At 47.2% G+C, this 21,336-nt stretch overlaps 1 protein-coding gene across 2 annotated transcripts in view; it reads left to right on the plus strand.

The window, feature by feature from the left end:
- The window catches only part of gpc6a (glypican 6a), a 135,200-nt gene that overhangs the window by 14,642 nt on the left and 99,222 nt on the right, over window positions 1-21,336 (plus strand). For both annotated transcript variants that reach the window (XM_035534931.1, XM_035534932.1), the window contains exon 2: window positions 13,497-13,655. In XM_035534931.1, the coding sequence (XP_035390824.1) occupies window positions 13,497-13,655 (159 nt within the window). The remainder of the gene's footprint in view (window positions 1-13,496; window positions 13,656-21,336) is intronic.

The raw sequence follows: 21,336 nt of genomic DNA on the forward strand, positions 1-21,336 counted from the left end.
TAAACTGAAAGTTGAAAACCTCTGAGCCCTGAGTCAAAGGAGAGGGATGGTTAGCATGGAGTAATGTAGACACAGTAATGTAGACAGAGTAATGTAGACACATGGAGTAATGTAGACAGAGTAATGTAGACACATGGAGTGATGTAGACACATGGAGTAATGTAGACAGAGTAATGTAGACACAGTAATGTAGACAGAGTAATGTAGACACATGGAGTAATGTAGACAGAGTAATGTAGACACATGGAGTGATGTAGACACATGGAGTAATGTAGACAGAGTAATGTAGACACAGTAATGTAGACAGAGTAATGTAGACACATGGAGTAATGTAGACACATGGAGTAATGTAGACAGAGTAATGTAGACACATGGAGTGATGTAGACACATGGAGTAATGTACACACATGGAGTGATGTAGACACATGGAGTAATGTAGACAGAGTAATGTAGACACAGTAATGTAGACAGAGTAATGTAGACACATGGAGTAATGTAGACAGAGTAATGTAGACACAGTAATGTAGACAGAGTAATGTGGACACATGGTGTAATGTAGAAACAGTAATGTAGACAGAGTAATGTAGACACATGGAGTAATGTAGACAGAGTAATGTAGACACATGGAGTGATGTAGACACATGGAGTAATGTAGACACATGGAGTGATGTAGGAACAGAGTAATGTAGACACAGAATAATGTAGACAGAGTAATGTAGACACATGGAGTAATGTAGACACATGGAGTAATGTAGACACATGGAGTGATGTAGACAGAGTAATGTAGACACAGAATAATGTAGACACAGCGTAATGTAGACACAGAGTAATGTAGACACATGGAGTGATGTAGGAACAGAGTAATGTAGACACAGAATAATGGGGACACAGAGTAATGTAGACACAGAATAATGTAGAAACAGAGTAAAGTAGACAGTAATGTAGACACATGGAGTGATGTAGACAGAGTAATGTAGACACATGGAGTGATGTAGACACATGGAGTAATGTAGACACATGGAGTGATGAAGACACATGGAGTGATGTAGACAGTAATGTAGACACAGAGTAATGTAGAGAGAGTAATGTAGACACATGGAGTAATGTAGACACATGGAGTGATGTAGACACAGTAATGTAGACACATGGAGTAATGTAGACACATGGAGTGATGTAGACAGTAATGTAGTCACAGAGTAATGTAGAGAGAGTAATGTAGACACATGGAGTGATGTAGGAACAGAGTAATGTAGAAACAGAATAATGTGGACAGAGTAATGTAGACACATGGAGTGATGTAGAAACAGCAATGTAGAAACAGAGTAATGTAGAAACAGTAATGTAGACACATGGAGTAATGTAGAAACAGAGTAATGTAGACACAGAATAATGTGGACAGAGTAATGTAGAAACAGAGTAATGTAGACACATGGAGTGATGTAGAAACAGCAATGTAGAAACAGAGTAATGTAGAAACAGTAATGTAGACACATGGAGTAATGTAGAAACAGAGTAATGTAGAAACAGCAATGTAGAAACAGTAATGTAGACACATGGATTAATGTAGAAACAGTAATGTAGAAACAGAGCAATGTAGACACAGTAATGTAGACAGAGTAATGTAGAAACAGTAATGTGGACACATGGTGTAATGTAGACACAGAGTAATGTAGACTGAGTAATGTAGAAACAGAGTAATGTAGAATGAGTAATGTAGAAACAGTAATGTAAGAACAGAGTAATGTAGAAACAGAGTAATGTAGGAAGAGTAATGTACATGGAATAATGTAGACACAGAGTAATGTAGAAAGAGTAATGTAGAAACAGAGTAACGCACAAACAGTAATGTAGGAACAGAGTAATGTAGACATATAGAGTAATGTAGAAACAGTAATGTAAGAACAGAGTAATATAGAAACAGTAATGTAGAAGCAGAGTAATGTAGACACATGGGGTAATGTGGACATATAGAGTAATGTAGAAACAGAGTAATGCACAAACAGTAATGTAGGAACAGAGTAATGTAGACATATAGAGTAATGTAGAAACAGAGTAATGTAAGAACAGAGTAATATAGAAACAGTAATGTAGGAAGAGTAATGTAGAAACAGAGTAATGCACAAACAGAGTAATGTAGGAACAGAGAAATGTAGACATATAGAGTAATGTAGAAACAGTAATGTAAGAACAGAGTAATATAGAAACAGAGTAATGTAGAAGCAGAGTAATGTAGACACAGTAATGTAGGAACAGAGTAATGTAGACAGAGTAATATAGAAACAGAGTAATGTAGAAGCAGAGTAATGTAGACATATAGAGTAATGTAGAAACAGTAATGTAAGAACAGAGTAATATAGAAACAGAGTCATGTAGAAACAGAGTAATGTAGACACATGGAGTAATGTAGAAACAGTAATGTAGACACAGTAATGTAGGAACAGAGTAATGTAGACAGAGTAATATAGAAACAGAGTAATGTAGAAGCAGAGTAATGTAGACATATAGAGTAATGTAGACACAGTAATGTAGGAACAGAGTAATGTAGAAGCAGAGTAATGTAGACATAGTAATGTAGGAACAGAGTAATGTAGACAGAGTAATATAGAAACAGAGTAATGTAGAAGCAGAGTAATGTAGACATATAGAGTAATGTAGAAACAGTAATGTAGGAACAGAGTAATGTAGACAGAGTAATATAGAAACAGAGTAATGTAGAAACAGTAATGTAGACACAGTAATGTAGGAACAGAGTAATGTAGACACAGTAATGTAGGAACAGAGTAATACAGAAACTGTCATATCCTATAAGCTGTTTATTAAGATGAAAGCATACTACTAAGATGAAAGTGTTTACTGAGCGCCATGACGTCAGCTGTTCTGTGTTCTCACAGAGGGGCCACGGCGAGACTGTGTGTGTACACACTGCTGAGGGGAGGGGACCTGCCTGGGTCTCAGGTGCACCGGAGGAAGGACAGCTCTGGTCAGAGGAGGGAGGGAGGGAGGGAGGGAAGTGGCAATAGAAGATGGACATCTCAGGGTTCCCTCGGTAACAAATCAATTCCAGCTCCCCCACAGATCCTGCCATCTTCTGGCCCCTGGTGACATGCTGATAATGAGCTGTGACCTGCGAGGATTTAATCTGCGATCTGATAGAGCTGTGATCTAAACGTTCTCCCTAACAATTCGGCATGAGTCTGGTGCCTGTGAAGGGGACTGACTCCATAACGTCCAACCTCCAATGATCTTGTGGCCGTAGCTCTAACAGAGCATCGCTTTAGCCTTTATCCGGGCCCCTCCCTCTTCCTAACTCCCTCTCTCTCTCTCTCTCTCTCTCTCTCTCTCTCTCTCTCTCTCTCTCTCTCTCTCTCTCTCTCTCTCTCCCGCTCTCTGGTCCTCTCCCTCCAGTGGCTGATCCTCGAGGTGGTTTGGACAGCCCCGTATCCGATGGCCGATCAATGCCGTTTCATTTGCGGCGAGGTGAGGCATACCGCTGGGCACGCGCGAGGACGGACGCCACCCCGCTAGCTTTTCCACGTGTTGATTAGTCATGGAATTAGCTGCAGGCTCCGGTTACCCCCCCCACCTGCCCAATATCCTGCCGTCTCTTTGCGGTTCCTGGCTGCCCTGATGGGCTGCTCGTTGGCTCGTGGCCACGTGTGATGGATGGTTTAGCTTGTGGGTGCTGACGAGAGTCTCTAACACCCACACAGCCGATAAATGACCGTCACTATGGATCTCGTTCGTGATTGGCTAACCGGGGTTGGTTCTGGCCGTCCCTGATCTGGCATTGGCTCTGACTCGCCTTCAGTCATTTCTGATGGGGCTGCCGGTTTGCATGCATGACCCGAGGACCCCAGTTCTTTGTCTCGGCTCACCTGAGTCGTGACTTCGAGACAAACCTCGTGTTTCTTCCCCGCACGCCGCTGATTTCCACGCCTCCTCACCTTGTTTACGTCGCGGCGTCTCTGCAGTCTGGGCTCCCTGCCAAACCGGCCTCGCTCGGCTGCAGCCAATCCGGAGCCTTCAGCTTCCCCCGCCGCCTCCGGCTCTTGATGACGAACGGAGACTTCTGCGCGCGCAGCCTTCTCTCATTTAGAACCGGCGGGATCCCGAGGGAGAGGATCCACGCCACTTTTCCATTCCAAAAGGTTCCACGCCACTTTTCCATTCGAAAAGGATCCACGCCACTTTTCCATTCCATTCCATCCCCCTTGCGGCCAGGCTGTTGCCAGGAGTCTGCTGGGATGTGCTCTCTCTCTTCCCAAATCCACGCTGACAGCATGTTTTAACGCCAGAGCATGCTCTGTGCCACGGTGGGTGGACGCGACATTCTGAACGGCCTCCGCGGATTTCCAAACATTTCTGTAAGCGGAGTTCCATCCCGGCACTTTCATTCCCAGCGCGTACTTACAGCTTGCTGAATCGGTTTCTTGCGTTTCATCAGCATTGTGCTCCACTTAAAGAAAGACATGGGAGTATTTGGTGATGTTCGTGTGCTACATGCGCGAAATATCCAGTCACTTCATGTTCTGACCTTCCATGGGGAAACTTACTCTAATCATGTCCATGCAGTTAACACAAACGTCCACTAGCGTGCGACCTCCAGTGGCGAGGCTAAGCTCTGTGCCCTGGAACCCGAGAAGGGGGTTGGGGCGGGGGGGGGTCTGAACCACATTTTTTTCTGCCTTTGAACAATGCGACCTCAGCCTGCACTGGTCTGGAAGACAGATGAGCTCTCGCCCTGGCCGTGGTATCTTCCTGCGTTAAAGGTGACATATAGCAGGAAGGCAGCGCATCACTTATTTAAGCTGAAGTTTTGCACCACCATCGCAGAGCAAGTTGAGTAATGGTGGTTCGGGAAGGTGGAATTCAACACAATATGTGTACGGTATGGGGCCACAATCTCCTAAATCACCCGGTTATTTTCTCCAGGCGAGCGATTCACCTCCTCCGAAGGACTGTGACAGTACCTATTCTCAGCTTCTTGCGTTTGCTCAAACCACCAAAATATTGATACAGAAGTCCTCCCAACACCCCCACCATATCACAGTGTTTAACACCACTGTATCACAGTGTTTAACACCACCGTATCACAGTGTTCAACACCCCCACCGTATCAGTGTTTAACACCACCGTATCACAGTGTTCAACACCCCCACCGTATCCCAGTGTTTAACACCACCATATCACAGTGTTCAACACCACCGTATCACAGTGTTTAACACCACCGTATCACAGTGTTCAACACCCCCACCATATCACAGTGTTTAACACCACCGTACCACAGTGTTCAATACCCCCACCGTATCCCTGTGTTTAACACCACCGTATCACAGTGTTCAACACCCCCACCGTATCCCCGTGTTTAACACCACCGTATCACAGCGTTCAACACCCCCGCCGTATCCCAGTATTTCTTTTTCTCCTGTTGTCTTGTAGACCAGGAGCGCGTAACCGTGACAGTAACTATGGCTGCAGTCTACGATACCAAACCGAAGCATTATGAATCTATAACCTAATTACACACTTTAAAACATTTAAAACCTTCTCTGCTTCTTTTACTCAGATCCATTCCACATATACTCCACTCCCTCTCTCTACCATATCAACTTCCCTGTTATATTGATCGTAGTCTTTATTTTTATAATTCTATAACTGTATAGTTTATATATCATCCGTGAGTGTGACTTATAAAAGCTGAGTTCAGTCTGTAAGGCATCCTTGGGTTTGAGAAAGGCGATATAAACATAAGTAATAATAATAATATCAATAATAATAATAATAACAATGATATTAATAACAATAATATTGATAATAATAATAAGAATAATAACAATACTGATAATATAATAACATTGATAATAATAATGTTTATTACAGTTATATACACTTATTATATGTGTAGACACACACACACACAGACACCTATCTATCTATCTATCTATCTATCTATCTATCTATCTATCTATCTATCTATCTATCTATCTATCTATCTATCTATATATATGTGTGTGTGTGTGTGTGTGTGTAGCAGATGAGATTCAACACGCTTCTGTCATGTCTGATATCGTCGTCATGTTTATGCTCACGTGCTGACGTTTGGCAGACACGTTGTCAAGCTTTCTGACTGCAGCCAAGCATGCTCTGGTTCATCTGGATAAGACGCACAGACCTCCGGATTTCTGGAGTGCCTGGAAAACTTTTGCGGCCATCAAAGGCATGCAAATACGGAGCGGTTCCACGGGGAGCTTCGTGCAGTGGATTTAACGCCGCACGGACGCTTTTAAAATATCCATTAAAGCAGACGTGTTCTGTAATGATGCAACCCGTGGCAAGCCATGCAGGACAGACCCAAACAGCCTGCCCTTTAAACCCGGAAAACCTCAAATCCCTCGGAGGCCGGCCTGCAGATGAGAGGTGTTGCTGTGTAGGTGTATCTTTAGCAGTAAACAAATAAACAAACGACTGAGTGGTGTGGATGCTCGGACTGCCCTGTTGAGGAACAGTTTGTCTGCTCAGGACCAGAGCTGCAGTAATAATGTTGTTAATGGAGCCGCGGGACCTACAGAGCGCGTTTTACATGGTGTTTCACAGGGCCTGGGCGCATGTTTTTGGGAGAAAGAATCAACCGGAATTTCATCCACCGCATCCCAGCAGTTTCCTGTAGCTGACGCAGCCTTCCGCTTCATCTTTTGACACGCTTCCCGCGGCCCGCCGCACTAATCTCCCGCTCCTATTCCCTGGATCTGGAGGCCTGTGCGGTCTCTGCCCAGAGGAGTATCTGACTGGCGTGTGGTCGTGGACACCAGCGGCCGGCACTCACTGTGCACTGAACATCGGGGGCTTTTGGTAGTCTGCACTTTGGTCTAATTAAAATTCCGTGCTTCAGTCATGCGGCACGTTTGCGGTGCCGAACGCTGACGATCTTTCCCCTCGCTTGTGAGGAGGGCAGTAAAAAAAGAGCCCAGAAACTGCAGGAGCCAAACACCAGCTTGTGGTCTGCGTGGCACGCCTCTGTTGCAGTCCGCTTCACTCCGATTAAAGCCGCTCCCAGGGACGCCAGCACGTGTCAGTCGGAATGTTTTCTCTTCACGCCGGTGAGCCAAAGGCGGGTCGCAGCTCGTGGCCGGCCCAGTTTTCGTAGGACGCAATGTTTTCTCCTGACTGTTTATGGATGGACCTCGCAGAGACACCCCCCAAAAACACACCCCCCACCCCACTCCCCCACCATGAGGGATGGCCGGTCACAGATAGTGCGCAAACATATCATAACATAAACCCAGAAAATATAATCACATCCAATTTTGTTTATGCCGCATTGTTCATACATTAAAAAGTGCTTCACAGTACGATTAAACATCAAAGCGCATGTACTGTATGTAAAATCCTACAACACAAGAACATAATCATTTTCCAAGGAAAAATGTAATACAAATTAACATGAGATTTAAAGTAAATACTTGAAAAATAAGACTAAAATCAACTGACAGGATGTTGTATAAAAAAGGTTCCAAAATGAATGTGAAGGGAACGGGTAGAGCGAGAAGGGAGCGCGAACGAGGAGTTTCTTTATTCTCCGCTGTAGCGGGGAGAATGGAAACGAGCCCAGCGACCAGCCGGCCGAGAGACCTCGCTGGTAGAACAGCTTGGCATGCCGAGACACGGCAGAGCAGCAGAGAGTCTTGTACTGGAGCAGACGAGTTCATCACACTACTGGAGGAGAGAGAGGATCTGTAGATGTAGTGGGGCGTGTGTGTCTGTGCGTGTGTGTGTGTGTGTGTGTGTGTGTCTGTGCGTGTGTGTGTGTGTGTGTGTGTGTGTGCGCGTGTGTGCGTGTGTGTGTGTGTGCGCGCGTGTGTGTGCGCGCGCGTGTGTGTGCGTGTGCGCGTGTGTGTCTGTGCGTGTGCGTGTGTGTGTGCGTGTGTGTGTGCGTGTGCGTGTGTGTGCGCGTGTGTGTGTGCGTGTGCGCGTGTGTGCGCGTGCGCGTGTGCGTGTGCGCGTGTGTGCGCGCGCGTGTGTGCGTGCGCGTGTTTGCGTGTGTGTGCATGTGTGTGTGTGCGTGGGTGTGTGTGCGCGTGTGTGTGCGCGCGTGTGTGTGCGTGTGCGCGTGTGTGTCTGTGCGTGTGCGTGTGCGTGTGTGTGTGTGTGCGTGTGTGCGTGTGCGTGTGTGTGTCTGTGCGTGTGTGTGTGCGTGTGCGTGTGTGTGCGCGTGTGCGTGTGCGCGTGTGTGCGCGTGCGCGTGTGCGTGCGTGCGTGTGCGCGTGTGTGCGCGCGCGTGTGTGCGTGCGCGTGTTTGCGTGTGTGTGCATGTGTGTGTGTGCGTGGGTGTGTGTGCGCGTGTGTGTGCGCGCGTGTGTGTGCGTGTGCGCGTGTGTGTCTGTGCGTGTGCGTGTGCGTGTGTGTGTGTGTGTGCGTGTGTGCGTGTGCGTGTGTGTGTCTGTGCGTGTGCGTGTGTGTGTGTGCGCGCGTGTGTGTGTGTGTGTGCGCGTGTGTCTGTGCGTGCGTGCGTGTGCGCGCGCGTGTGTGTGTGCGCGTGTGTGCGTGTGCGCGTGTGTGCGCGCGCGCGTGTGCGTGTGTGTGTGCGTGTGTGTGCGTGGGTGTGTGTGCGTGTGTGTGTGTGTGTGTGTGGGTGTGTGTGTGCGTGTGGGCAGCAGCAGCTTAGTGGTTAAGGTACTGCACTATTAATCAGAAGGTTGCTGCTTCAAGTCCAGCCTCTGGCAGGGTACTGCTGTTGTGCCCCTGAGCAAGACCTATGACCCTCAATTGCTCATGTTGCATTCAGTTGGAATTATACGCTCCTTTGACTAAAAGTGTCAGGTAAATGTGTGTGTAGCGGTGGATGGGCTATCTGTCACACAGTTGCTCCTTAAAGCTGGTAGCAGTGGATGTCTGACAAATTTATTTCTGTAGCACTTTTTACAGCAGATGTAGCCAAGCAGCTTTACAAATGTTCACGAGTAAAGTCGTAGATTTTATGAGCGTGAAGTCCTGAGGTGCTTCACCGCTTGTTTTCTTTGTGCTTCCTTCCGGGAACATCTGAACATTCCGGCATTCCGACGCGTATAGGAGCCGACCCGCGCTGGCACTTAAGAGATACCTCTGAATGAGACAGGCAGCCGGAGTTTCGGAGCCGAACGCTGTCGCCCGTCACCTCTTCCTCGTACGTGTCGGCACTCCGGAGCCGTGCCGTGGTGTCACACTCTTAAAATGACGCCTCTGTGTTTGTTAACAAGGTAATGGAAGCTCATGATGAAAAAATCACGGCGCTGCTGCATTTATCCCTGCGACATTCGGATCCTAAAAGCTCTCGACCCTGTTGACTGTTCAGTTTCGTTAAATATTTTAAAACTCCAGGTGGTTCGTTACGTGCAGTAGATAAAAGTTTGTCCAAGTTGACGTCCTGTCTCCTGGGAGACTGCGGAAGTTCTCCAGGGATCTATCCCAGATCTAGTTTGTACTATACACAAATTTTCTCTTCAGTTACAGAAACTCTTTTGGTCTTAGCTTATTAGCTTCAAAAATCTTAGCTTCAAAAATCATTTCAACTCGGCACAGACTTTGTTATACAGTCTGAAATTGGTGCAAACTTCAGTCAAAACATTGTACTTCTCAAGAAGACATTCCCAGGACACATCCTCAGTAACATTCCATAACACTTCCCAGATCACATCCTGGACGCTAATGTATACTACGTATATATACTAACCCTACCCTACCTGTACATACTAACCCTACCCTACCTGTACATACTAACCCTACCCTACCTGTACATACTAACCCTACCCTACCTGTACATACTAACCCTACCCTACCTGTACATACTAACCCTACCCTACCTGTACATACTAACCCTACCCTACCTGTACATACTAACCCTACCCTACCTGTACATACTAACCCTACCCTACCTGTATATACTAACCCTACCCTACCTGTACATACTAACCCTACCCTACCTGTACATGCTAACCCTACCCTACCTTTACATGCTAACCCTACCCTACCTGTATATACTAACCCTACCCTACCTGTATATACTAACCCTACCCTACCTGTACATGCTAACCGAACCCTACCTGTACATACTAACCCTACCCTACGTGTATATGCTAACCCTACCCTACCTGTACATACTAACCCTACCCTACCTGTATATACTAACCCTACCCTACCTGTACATACTAACCCTACCCTACCTGTACATGCTAACCCTACCCCACCTGTACATACTAACCCTACCTGTACATACTAACCCTACCCTACCTGTACATACTAACCCTACCCTACCTGTACATACTAACCCTACTCTACCTGTATATACTAACCCTACCCTACCTGTACATACTAACCCTACCCTACCTGTACATGCTAACCCTACCCCACCTGTACATACTAACCCTACCTGTACATACTAACCCTACCCTACCTGTACATGCTAACCCTACCCTACCTGTACATACTAACCCTACCCTACCTGTACATACTAACCCTACTCTACCTGTATATACTAACCCTACCCTACCTGTATATACTAACCCTACCCTACCTGTATATACTAACCCTACTCTACCTGTATATGCTAACCCTACCCTACCTGTATTTACTAACCCTACCCTACCTGTATATACTAACCCTACCCTACCTGTATATACTAACCCTACTCTACCTGTATATGCTAACCCTACCCTACCTGTATTTACTAACCCTACCCTACCTGTATATGCTAACCCTACTGTACCTGTATATGCTAACCCTCTGAATGTGTGAGTGTGTGTTTTGTAGCAGTGTGTGTTTTATAGGAGTGTGTGTTTTCTAGAAGTGTATGAGTGTGTGTTTTGTAGGAATTTGTCTGTGTGTTTTGTATGAGTGTGTGAGTGTGAGTTTTGTATAAGTGTTTGTGTGTGTTTTGTGTGAGTTTTGTATGAGTGTGTTTTGTACGAGTGCGTGAGTGTCTTTTGTATGAGTGTTTGTGTGTGTTTTGTATGAGTGTTTGTGTTTTGTATGAGTGTTTGTGTTTTGTATGAGTGTTTGTGTGTTTTGTATGAGTGTGTGTGTTTTGTATGAGTGTTTGTGTGTGTTTTGTATGAGTGTGTTTTGTATGAGTGTTTGTGTGTATTTTGTATGAGTGATTGTTTGTTTTGTATGAGTGTTTGTGTGTGTTTTGTGTGTGTTTGTGTGTTTTGTATGAGTGTTTGTGTGTTTTGTATGAGTGTTTGTGTGTTTTGTATGAGTGTGTGTTTTGTATGAGTGTTTGTGTGTGTTTTGTATGAGTGTTTGTGTGTGTTTTGTATGAGTGTGTGTTTTGTATGAGTGTTTGTGTGTGTTTTGTATGAGTGTTTGTGTGTTTTGTATGAGTGTTTGTGTGTTTTGTATGAGTGTTTGTGTGTGTTTTGTATAAGTGTGTTTTGTGTGAGTATTTGTGTGTTTTGTATGAGTGTTTGTGTTTTGTATGAGTGTTTGTATGTGTTTTGTATGAGTGTTTGTCTGTTTTGTATGAGTGCGTTTTGTATGAGTGTTTGTGTGTGTTTTGTATGAGTGTTTGTCTGTGTTTTGTATGAGTGTTTGTGTGTGTTTTGTATAAGTGTGTGTTTTGTATGAGTGTTTGTCTGTGTTTTGTATGAGTGTTTGTCTGTGTTTTGTATGAGTGTGTGCTCCCTCTCTCTCCCTGCAAAGTCGATACATTTTCTTTTTTGTAAGCTCCTCTTCTCTCTCTGAGGGGGGGGGGCTTTTTCACTTGAACAGGAAATGTGCTCCCATTACTGGCACTTCCTGTTTTCCAACCTCATCCCTCCATAATAAGCTCTAATGATTCCAGAGGCCTGAGTTAATAATCTGTCACTGGCCCGATCCACTCCTGCCTTAAAGCTGACATGGTGTGTTTCCCAGTGTCTGCAGCAAACCCTCCTGCTGACAGCATGACCAAGCCCCAGTGAGCCAGGCGGGGGTGTGTGTGTGTGTGTGTGTGTGTGTGTGTGTGTGTGTGTGTGTGTGTTTCTTAATGGAAACGATGACAAGGACACACTGATGACCGAGCACGTGGGAGCTTCTGGGAAGCAGGTGGCCGGGACTCGTGTTGACGGAGGGCGAAATAAGAGCTGAACACGCTCGACCAAATCGCATGGGTCTGGTTCCAAAAACTGACCTATAGACCCGGAACTGTTGAAGCAGCACGACTGGATGGGGCTGTGTGGTACCGGTACCCACGGTTCCAGTGGGTTTACGATTCCTCAGGGGTGCCTCTGTGTAGTTGCAGGAGTTCGCATTGGTGGTGGTGATGATGATGAAGGTGACGCTATACTGCGGAACTGGTAGACACAATGAAAGGACCCGTGTTCATACACCTCTGTTCTGTGGCCTGTCCTGGAGTGGGCGGGTGGGGGTGTGTGTCCAGGAGCCACAGCGGGAGGAGCAACAGTAATTAGATGACACGTGTGGCAGTTAACCAGGCCCGTAAAGACTCCGTGAGGGTTCTGGGAGCAGAAAGGTCCCCAGGAGCTTTACCAAAACATGGAGGGCCCTCGATAGTCTCCAGGTACACCAACCATAAAACACACCTTTAAACAAATCGACTCCCTTTCCTAACTGCACCAAAGTCTGAGCCTCGAACACACGCAACCACCCCAACCCCCCCCCACGATGCGCAGCTGCCCAAGGACATCGGAGAAGCAGCCCTGCGTCCTGAACCATCCGGACACCAGAGCGCAAGACAGAGTGAGGACACGCTAACACCGTTTGGGGTCCATTGGGCGTTAACCTTGCGGTGTAATGGAGGCGTGATATATGAAGGCAATTTACAGCAAACGGCTTTATAAATAAGTCAGAAGCAGTCAGCACAGGGCCCCTCTCACACCAGAGGGGCAGAAGGTTCATTCCGCGCGTGGCCTGGCCGCGTCTGGACGAGAACCGAGACTAAGATCAGCAGCTCGGCCCTGTTCGCCACAGCCCTGAAGCAGCACGCAGTGGCTTGACGTGAGTGCACGAGGACGTTCGCTAGAAACCGTAATGAAAAGCTCCTCATCTGAGCACAAGTGCAGTAAAACTCAGCAGTCATTGAGCAATGTTTTATTTCGCTGCAATATTTCACAATAATCGGTGGCAAGATCACACCCACAAACACACACACATCGTTATCTGTTATTGGACCGACACACTAAATTTGCATCTGTGAAATCTGGTTATTATTCAGAGCCAGATGTAACGTGCGGAATCTTCGGCGACGTGCAGACAGAGGTGATTGATACGAGGCGTTCCTCAGCAGGTTTGCCATAATTAAAGATGTCACACTGGGACCAGGCGTGCGTCATTAGTTCCAGATGGTTCTGCACCACGTCCCCTGTGTCCTGTGGGAAACTCCACACCTCTCCAGTGCTGGTTTAATGAACTGGACAATGGCTTTCACGCTTGTGTGTGTGTGTGTGTGTGTGTGTGTGTGTGTGTGTGTGTGTTTGGAAAAAATAAAAAACCCAAAAGCAAAGCGTGTTGCTTCCCTTCCGCAGGTGAACACCTGCGGGTGTGTTCTCAGGGCTACACCTGCTGCACCTTGGAAATGGAGGAGAGACTAAGTGATCAGAGCAAGATGGACCTCCAGAGCCTACTGGAGGAGACCAGCTCCACCCTGCGCTCTACCTTCACCTCCCGGCACAAGAAGTTTGATGGTGAGAGAATCGCTCTTCTCTTTACTGATGCCCACACTGCCCCTCCCCCGTACCTGTATATGTCCCCCGTACCTGTATGTCCCCCGTACCTGTATGTCCCCTGTCCCTGTATATGTCCCCGTACCTGTATGTGCCCTGTCCCTGTATATGTCCCCGTACCTGTATATGTCCCCTGTACCTGTATATGTCCCCCGTACCTGTATGTCCCCCGTACCTGTATATGTCCCCGTACCTGTATGTCCCCGTACCTGTATGTCCCCCGTACCTGTATGTCCCCTGTCCCTGTATATGTCCCCGTACCTGTATGTGCCCTGTCCCTGTATATGTCCCCGTACCTGTATATGTCCCCTGTACCTGTATATGTCCCCCGTACCTGTATATGTCCCCGTACCTGTATGTCCCCGTACCTGTATGTCCCCGTACCTGTATGTCCCCGTACCTGTATATGTCCCCGTACCTGTATGTCCCCGTACCTGTATGTCCCCTGTCCCTGTATATGTCCCCTGTACCTGTATGTCCCCCGTACCTGTATATGTCCCCCGTACCTGTATGTCCCCGTACCTGTATGTCCCCCGTACCTGTATGTCCCTGTACCTGTATGTCCCTGTACCTGTATGTCCCCCGTACCTGTATGTCCCCGTACCTGTATGTCCCCCGTACCTGTATGTCCCCGTACCTGTATTTCCCCCGTACCTGTATGTCCCCCGTACCTGTATATGTCCCCCGTACATGTATATGTCCCCTGTACCTGTATGTCCCCTGTACCTGTATGTCCCTGTCCCTGTATGTCCCTGTACCTGTATGTCCCCGTACTTGTATGTCCCCGTACCTGTATATGTCCCTGTACCTGTATGTCCCCCGTACATGTATATGTCCCCCGTACCTGTATGTCCCCTGTACCTGTATGTCCCTGTACCTGTATGTCCCCATACTTGTATGTCCCCGTACCTGTATATGTCCCCCGTACATGTATATGTCCCCTGTACCTGTATTTCCCCCGTACCTGTATTTCCCCCGTACCTGTATGTCCCCCGTACCTGTATATGTCCCCTGTACCTGTATGTCCCCCGTACCTGTATGTCCCTGTACCTGTATGTCCCCGTACTTGTATGTCCCTGTACCTGTATGTCCCCGTACTTGTATGTCCCCGTACCTGTATATGTCCCTGTCTTTCTCACACTTTCAGGGAGATGGTGCTATTCTTTCCTGTGTGAAACGTTGTGACTTCCATTTCAATTTGAGTTCTGGGTGCTGATATAGTGTAGTGCACAACGCTACACACTGAATACAGAGGAGAGGGGACAAAGGTATGTCCCAACATCCCCCTGTAAGAGGGGGACGGTGGTAGGTCCCAACATCCCCCTGTAAGAGGGGGACGGTGGTAGGTCCCAACATCCCCCCTATAGGTGGGGGACGGTGGTATGTCCCAACATCCCCCTGTAAGAGGAGGACGGTGGTAGGTCCCAACATCCCCCTGTAAGAGGGGGACGGTGGTATGTCCCAACATCCCCCTGTAAGAGGGGGACGGTGGTATGTCCCAACATCCCCCTGTAAGAGGGGGACGGTGGTAGGTCCCAACATCCCCCCTATAGGTGGGGGACGGTGGTATGTCCCAACATCCCCCTGTAAGAGGAGGACGGTGGTAGGTCCCAACATCCCCCTGTAAGAGGGGGACGGTGGTATGTCCCAACATCCCCCTGTAAGAGGGGGACGGTGGTATGTCCCAACATCCCCCTGTAAGAGGAGGACGGTGGTAGGTCCCAACATCCCCCCTATAGGTGGGGGACGGTGGTATGTCCCAACATCCCCCTGTAAGAGGAGGACGGTGGTAGAGATGGGGAACCGCTGGTCCGGAACACGTGGACGTGGATGGTCAGGGAATCGGGTTTTACTGCACTGTGCCAGGACGTAGTGAAGAATGCTGTCGTATTGGGCTTGGACTGGGTCAAGTCAGAGGAGTGTGAGTTTTGGATGAGTGTGTTTTCTAGGAGTGTGTGTGTGAGTTTTGTAGGAGTGTGTGAGTGTGAGTTTTGGATGAGCGTGTAAGTGTGTGTTTTGTATGAGTGTGTGAGTGTGAGTTTTGTAGGAGTGTGTGAGTGTGAGTTTTGGATGAGCGTGTAAGTGTGTGTTTTGTATGAGTGTGTGAGTGTGAGTTTTGTAGGAGTGTATGAGTGTGAGTTTTGGATGAGCGTGTAAGTGTGTGTTTTGTATGAGTGTGTGAGTGTGAGTTTTGGATGAGTGTGTGAGTGTGAGTTTTGGATGAGTGTGTGAGAATGTGTTTTGTATGAGTGTGCGAGTGTGTGTTTTGGATGAGTGTGTGAGTATGTTTTGTATGAGTGTGTGAGTGTGAGTTTTGGATGAGTGTGTGAGTGTGAGTTTTGGATGAGTGTGTGAGTGTGAGTTTTGGATGAGTGTGTGAGTGTGAGTTTTGGATGAGTGTGTGAGTGTGAGTTTTGTAGGAGTGTGTGAGTGTGAGTTTTGGATGAGCGTGTAAGTGTGTGTTTTGTATGAGTGTGTGAGTGTGAGTTTTGTAGGAGTGTGTGAGTGTGAGTTTTGGATGAGCGTGTAAGTGTGTGTTTTGTATGAGTGTGAGTTTTGGATGAGTGTGTGAGTGTGAGTTTTGGATGAGTGTGTGAGTATGTGTTTTGTATGAGTGTGCGAGTGTGTGTTTTGGATGAGTGTGTGAGTATGTGTTTTGTATGAGTGTGTGAGTGTGAGTTTTGGATGAGTGTGTGAGTGTGAGTTTTGTAGGAGTGTGTGAGTGTGAGTTTTGGATGAGCGTGTAAGTGTGTGTTTTGTAAGAGTGTGTGAGTGTGAGTTTTGTAGGAGTGTGTGAGTGTGAGTTTTGGATGAGCGTGTAAGTGTGTGTTTTGTATGAGTGTGTGAGTGTGAGTTTTGGATGAGTGTGTGAGTGAGTTTTGGATGAGTGTGTGAGTATGTGTTTTGTATGAGTGTGCGAGTGTGTGTTTTGGATGAGTGTGTGAGTATGTGTTTTGTATGAGTGTGTGAGTGTGAGTTTTGGATGAGTGTGTGAGTGTGAGTTTTGTATGAGTGTGTGAGTGTGAGTTTTGGATGAGTGTGTGAGTGTGAGTTTTGGATGAGTGTGTGAGTATGTGTTTTGTATGAGTGTGCGAGTGTGTGTTTTGTATTGTAGTGTGATATGTCCAAGTCAGTGTTGAGGTCTGTCTTGGATCTTTACTGTGATGTTGCAGCTGAACGAGGTGGTGAAACTCCACCCTACGCAGTGACCCTGATTCAGCAGCTGCACGCTCAGTCGTCACTGGTGGGAGCCGTGGAGCAGTGTTAGTGAGTTGGGTGGTGTTTGTTAATGTGTTGGGCGATGTTAGCGTGTTGGACGTTGTTTGTTACCATGTTGTGGCGTGTTTGTTACTGTGTTGGGTGATGTTTGTTACCGTGTTGGGGAGTGTTTGTTAGCATGTTGGGCAGTGTTTGTTAGTGTGTTGGTTGGTGTTCATTAGCATGTTGGGGGGTGTTTGTTAGCGTGTTGGGCAGTGTTTTTAGTGTGTTGGCAGTGTTTGTTAGTGTGTTGGGCGGTGTTTGTTAGCGTGTTGGGCGGTGTTTGTTAGCGTGTTGGGCAGTGTTTGTTAGTGTGTTGGGCGGTGTTTATTAGCGTGTTGGGCGGTGTTTATTAGCGGGTTGGGGGCCAGGCGTAGTGTACACTCGCTTGTTAGCAGCATCTTCATCGCAGCAGCGGTCGCAACATGAATACTCTCGCTGTGGTGAGCTGATGTGGGCCTGCCTGTAAAACATCGGGGTGCGTGCGTGCGTGTGTGTGTGTGTGTGTGTGTGTGTGTGTGTGTGTGTGTATCCTGCAGGGCTCTTTGCAGAGAGCCAGGTTCTCCCCTCCTGTGGATACAGCTTGTGTTGTGCTGTCTTCTTTCTCAACCCTGAGTTCACAAGTCGCCTTTATCTCTCATACCAAGAGTGCCTGACACACACACACACACACACACACACACACACATACACAAGCACACATGCACAGAAACTTTATTTATCATCTTGATAGGCCCTGCAGGTTTGACATCTAATCCCCAGAAACCCCTTCAGCTTGGTGGGATAAATATCGATCTGTCCACTGCTGCTCTCAGACGGGGGATCATCTCACGTCATGAATCTTTCTCCGCCCTGCCGGGACGACTGCAGCTCCCCCCCAGAGCTCGGTCACCTCAAACGCCCCGAACCTTAAACCCCGACCCCAACATTAACCCTTTGTTCTCACGCATTCATCCAGGTGAACCATTGTTGTACGTGGCGGCTGTTCCGGTTCTGGCACAGGCCGAGGCTGTCTAGGCAGTTGAAGACAAGGTCCATGATTTGCTATATGTATTGGAATGTTTAGTATTTTCCGAAGCTCGCAATAAATTGAATGCAGAATTTTCCATAACACCCAATATATGCTCAAAGATGTGCATATTACGATACATCCGTAGATGTGACATTACGTCATCGTAGTTCCTGTCCTCAAATGATGCCATCTGCATGCAGTCACTTCCGAGTGTCTAAATTCCTCAGATATCTGGCAGGGTGTTCTCCCCTCTCTCGTGAGAATTCCATCCCAGTGTCTCCCTGGCCTCTCTCTCCCCCCCAGAGCCTGGGATGAATAATACGTATTCTGGCCATTGGACAAATGCTTCCACTTTTCCAGTCGCGGGGGAGCCGTGTCTCCTAAGCTGGCCCGTCAGTTCCGATGAAAAATCCCTCGCAAGGATTGATGACACCGTAGGGAGCGCGGGCGGAAAAACTCCCCATACCTTTTTCCCACCCCGCGAGCGTGGTGCGTTATGTCACGGCGGGACGGGTCTGGAATCACGAAGACAGAGCATCTGTACGTGCTTGTGTCCGACGCTGCTGTTATCCAGACGCTTAATCGATGCGTAATCGAAGCACGTTTTTGCACAACAAAGCAGTGACTGTTCTTAATCTCCACAATCGCGCCTCATCTTTTCTCTCCATGATGTAGCAAAAGTCTTCTCGCAGAGGATTTATGGGTATTTTTTTGGAGACAAAAGACAAAAAAACAAGAAAGAAAGTGGAGACACTGAACTGTGTAGTGGGTGGAGCTGTTCGCCATTGAACTGTGTAGTGGGTGGAGCTGTTCGCCATTGAACTGTGTAGTGGGTGGAGTTGTTTGTGTGCTTGGCCCCTGAATCCTCACAGAATAGGCCTTGTATGAAAGTAGGGAACAGACACCCCAGCTTGGACAGGTGTCATCTCACACCCCATGCAGATGCTGAACATCATTATAAAGATATGCTTCTCCCAGAGATCAGGCAGGGTCTCAGAATGGGTTATCTCTCTCTCTCTCTTTCTCTTTCTCTTTCTCTCTCTCTCTCTCTCTCTCTCTCTCATCATCATTGTTATTAACCTTTATTTAACCGCGTTTGTCTCACTGAGATCTCATTTATTCAGGAGAGCTGACCAAGAAACAGCAGCAACAGAGAGTTTCATCAGAACAGACATCACACTCCCACACACACACCACCTGGACCGGGAGGGGTCAGCATCCTTTTAGCCTGGACCAGAATCTACCTTTCTCTCTCACTCTCCTTTCTTTCTATCTTCCTTTCTTCAGTTTGGACTTTCGGTGTCCGGAGAGCAGATCTCGCAATGTCCAGAGTTCCGTTTCAAGGGAAGTTAAATAATTTGGCATCTTCCCAAGAACGGCTCCGTAAATAAGAACGTCTCGGCCCAGGGCCTGGGCGGTGTTGGATACGAATCCCCACGGCGGGTATGAACGCCAGCACTTGCCCGTGGGAGAGAAGGCAAACCATCCCAAACGTCAGTGACATACAAAATAAACTCTCTCCTTCTCCCACTGTGTCTCTCCTACCAGGGAGAGAATGATTGAGGGAGAGACTGGTCAAATTTCTCCGTTGGCATGCTCATTTCTCATTTCTATTTCTCATCTTTATGTAACCTAACATATTTTGTTTTTTAACATTGTTCTTTCACACATGCGGCAGAACTGAAGATCTCTCATTATGTTATTTTTTTTCTGCACTGTAATATGTCCAATTAGCCTAAGAAAAGTGATGGAGGTTTTTGTTTCTCAGTGATGCTGGCATGCGTGGTCCATGCGTTTCCCCCTAGCAATGGCATGCAGCACGTCCCCTAGCAACAGCACAGCAGTTGTATGGGAGTGGGTCCCTTTGCACAAGGGTTTTGTGCATTGCTTGGTGTGATTCGTTTTCCGATTTTTGTTCCCATATCGGAATATTTCTGCCCCACACTAAGGCCGAGCAGGGTCAGAGCACTGGTCTCGGGTCCTAATGTCATGATTCCAAATGCACACACACACAGTGGAAACTGGAAGTTGAACGCATTTTTCTCATTGGAAAGGTTTGTGTTGCCACTGAGAAGTTCCAGCAGTGTGTGTAGCGTTAGATCAGGCATACCACATCGCTAACACAACATAAATGGGACTTTCACAAAAGAGTCATTGCAAATATGGTGAAACCATATTGTGATGCTTCACAGGCTCTAATTCTAAGCCCCTGTTAATGCTTGGCTCCGTGGGGAGGAGGAGGGGAGCATCCAGTTGCGCTTATGTGGAGTCGTACAGAAGTAAAAGCATCCTGGCACTGCTGGAAACATCTATTACTGCTCTGAGAATGTGCCGTGGTGCCCACAGACTTCTGATCACAAACGGGGCTTTATGTGAGCTGATGGAGGTATGTGGGGGTGGTGGAGGTGGAGGTGGGTGGAGGTATATAGAAGTTGAGGTAGGCGTAGGTGGATGGAGATATATGGAGGTGGAGGTAGGTGGAGGTGGAGGTAGGTGGAGGTTTATGGAAGTGGAGGTAGGTGGAGGTGGATGGAAGTATATGGAGGTGGAGGTAGGTGGAGGTTTATGGAAGTGGAGGTAGGTGAAGGTGGAAGGAAGTATGTGGAGGTGGAGGTTTATGGAAGTGGAGGTAGGTGGAAGTGAATGGAGGTATATGGAGATGGAGGTAGGTGGAGGTGGAGGTAGGTGGAGGTTTATGGAAGTGGAGGTAGGTGGAGGTGGAGATTTATGGAGGTATATGGAGGTGGACGTAGGTGGAGGTGGAGATATATGGAGGTATATGGAGGTGGAGGTGGATGGAGGTATATGGAGGTGGAGGTGGGTGGGAGTGAATGGAGGTATATGGAGATGGAGGTAGGTGGAGGTGGAGGTAGGTGGAGGTTTATGGAAGTGGAGGTAGGTGGAGGTGGAGATTTATGGAGGTATATGGAGGTGGATGATGGTGGAGGTGGTGGAGGTATATGGAGGTGGAGGTGGGTGGAGGTGGAGGTGGGTGGAGGTATATGGAGGTGGAAGGAGGTATACTTCAGGAGGTGTTCTCTCAGTCACAGTATTTATAATACCAGCAGCCGTTTACTGTCAAATGAAATATTATATATATTATATTATCTATAGATATTTTGTATTTATATATATTTAAAAACTGTCAGTTGTGCCGTTATTTGAGCGTTCATTTTGCTGTGAAGACAACAGGATGTTATTTGGTCATAATTCACACACAGTTTCAGAAGCCATTGAATATTGTCATAAATCCCAAATTGAACATTAAAATCGATTAGCAGAAAATCATAAATATTCATTAATGTGGAAACCCTTCTGGCCAGACTCAGCGTCGTCTTCAGCTCCAACAGCTTCATTCAGTTTAATCTCATT

The sequence above is a fragment of the Electrophorus electricus genome, chromosome 16 (genome assembly GCF_013358815.1).
Source record: "Electrophorus electricus isolate fEleEle1 chromosome 16, fEleEle1.pri, whole genome shotgun sequence".
In the NCBI taxonomy this organism is placed as follows: Eukaryota; Metazoa; Chordata; class Actinopteri; order Gymnotiformes; family Gymnotidae; genus Electrophorus; species Electrophorus electricus.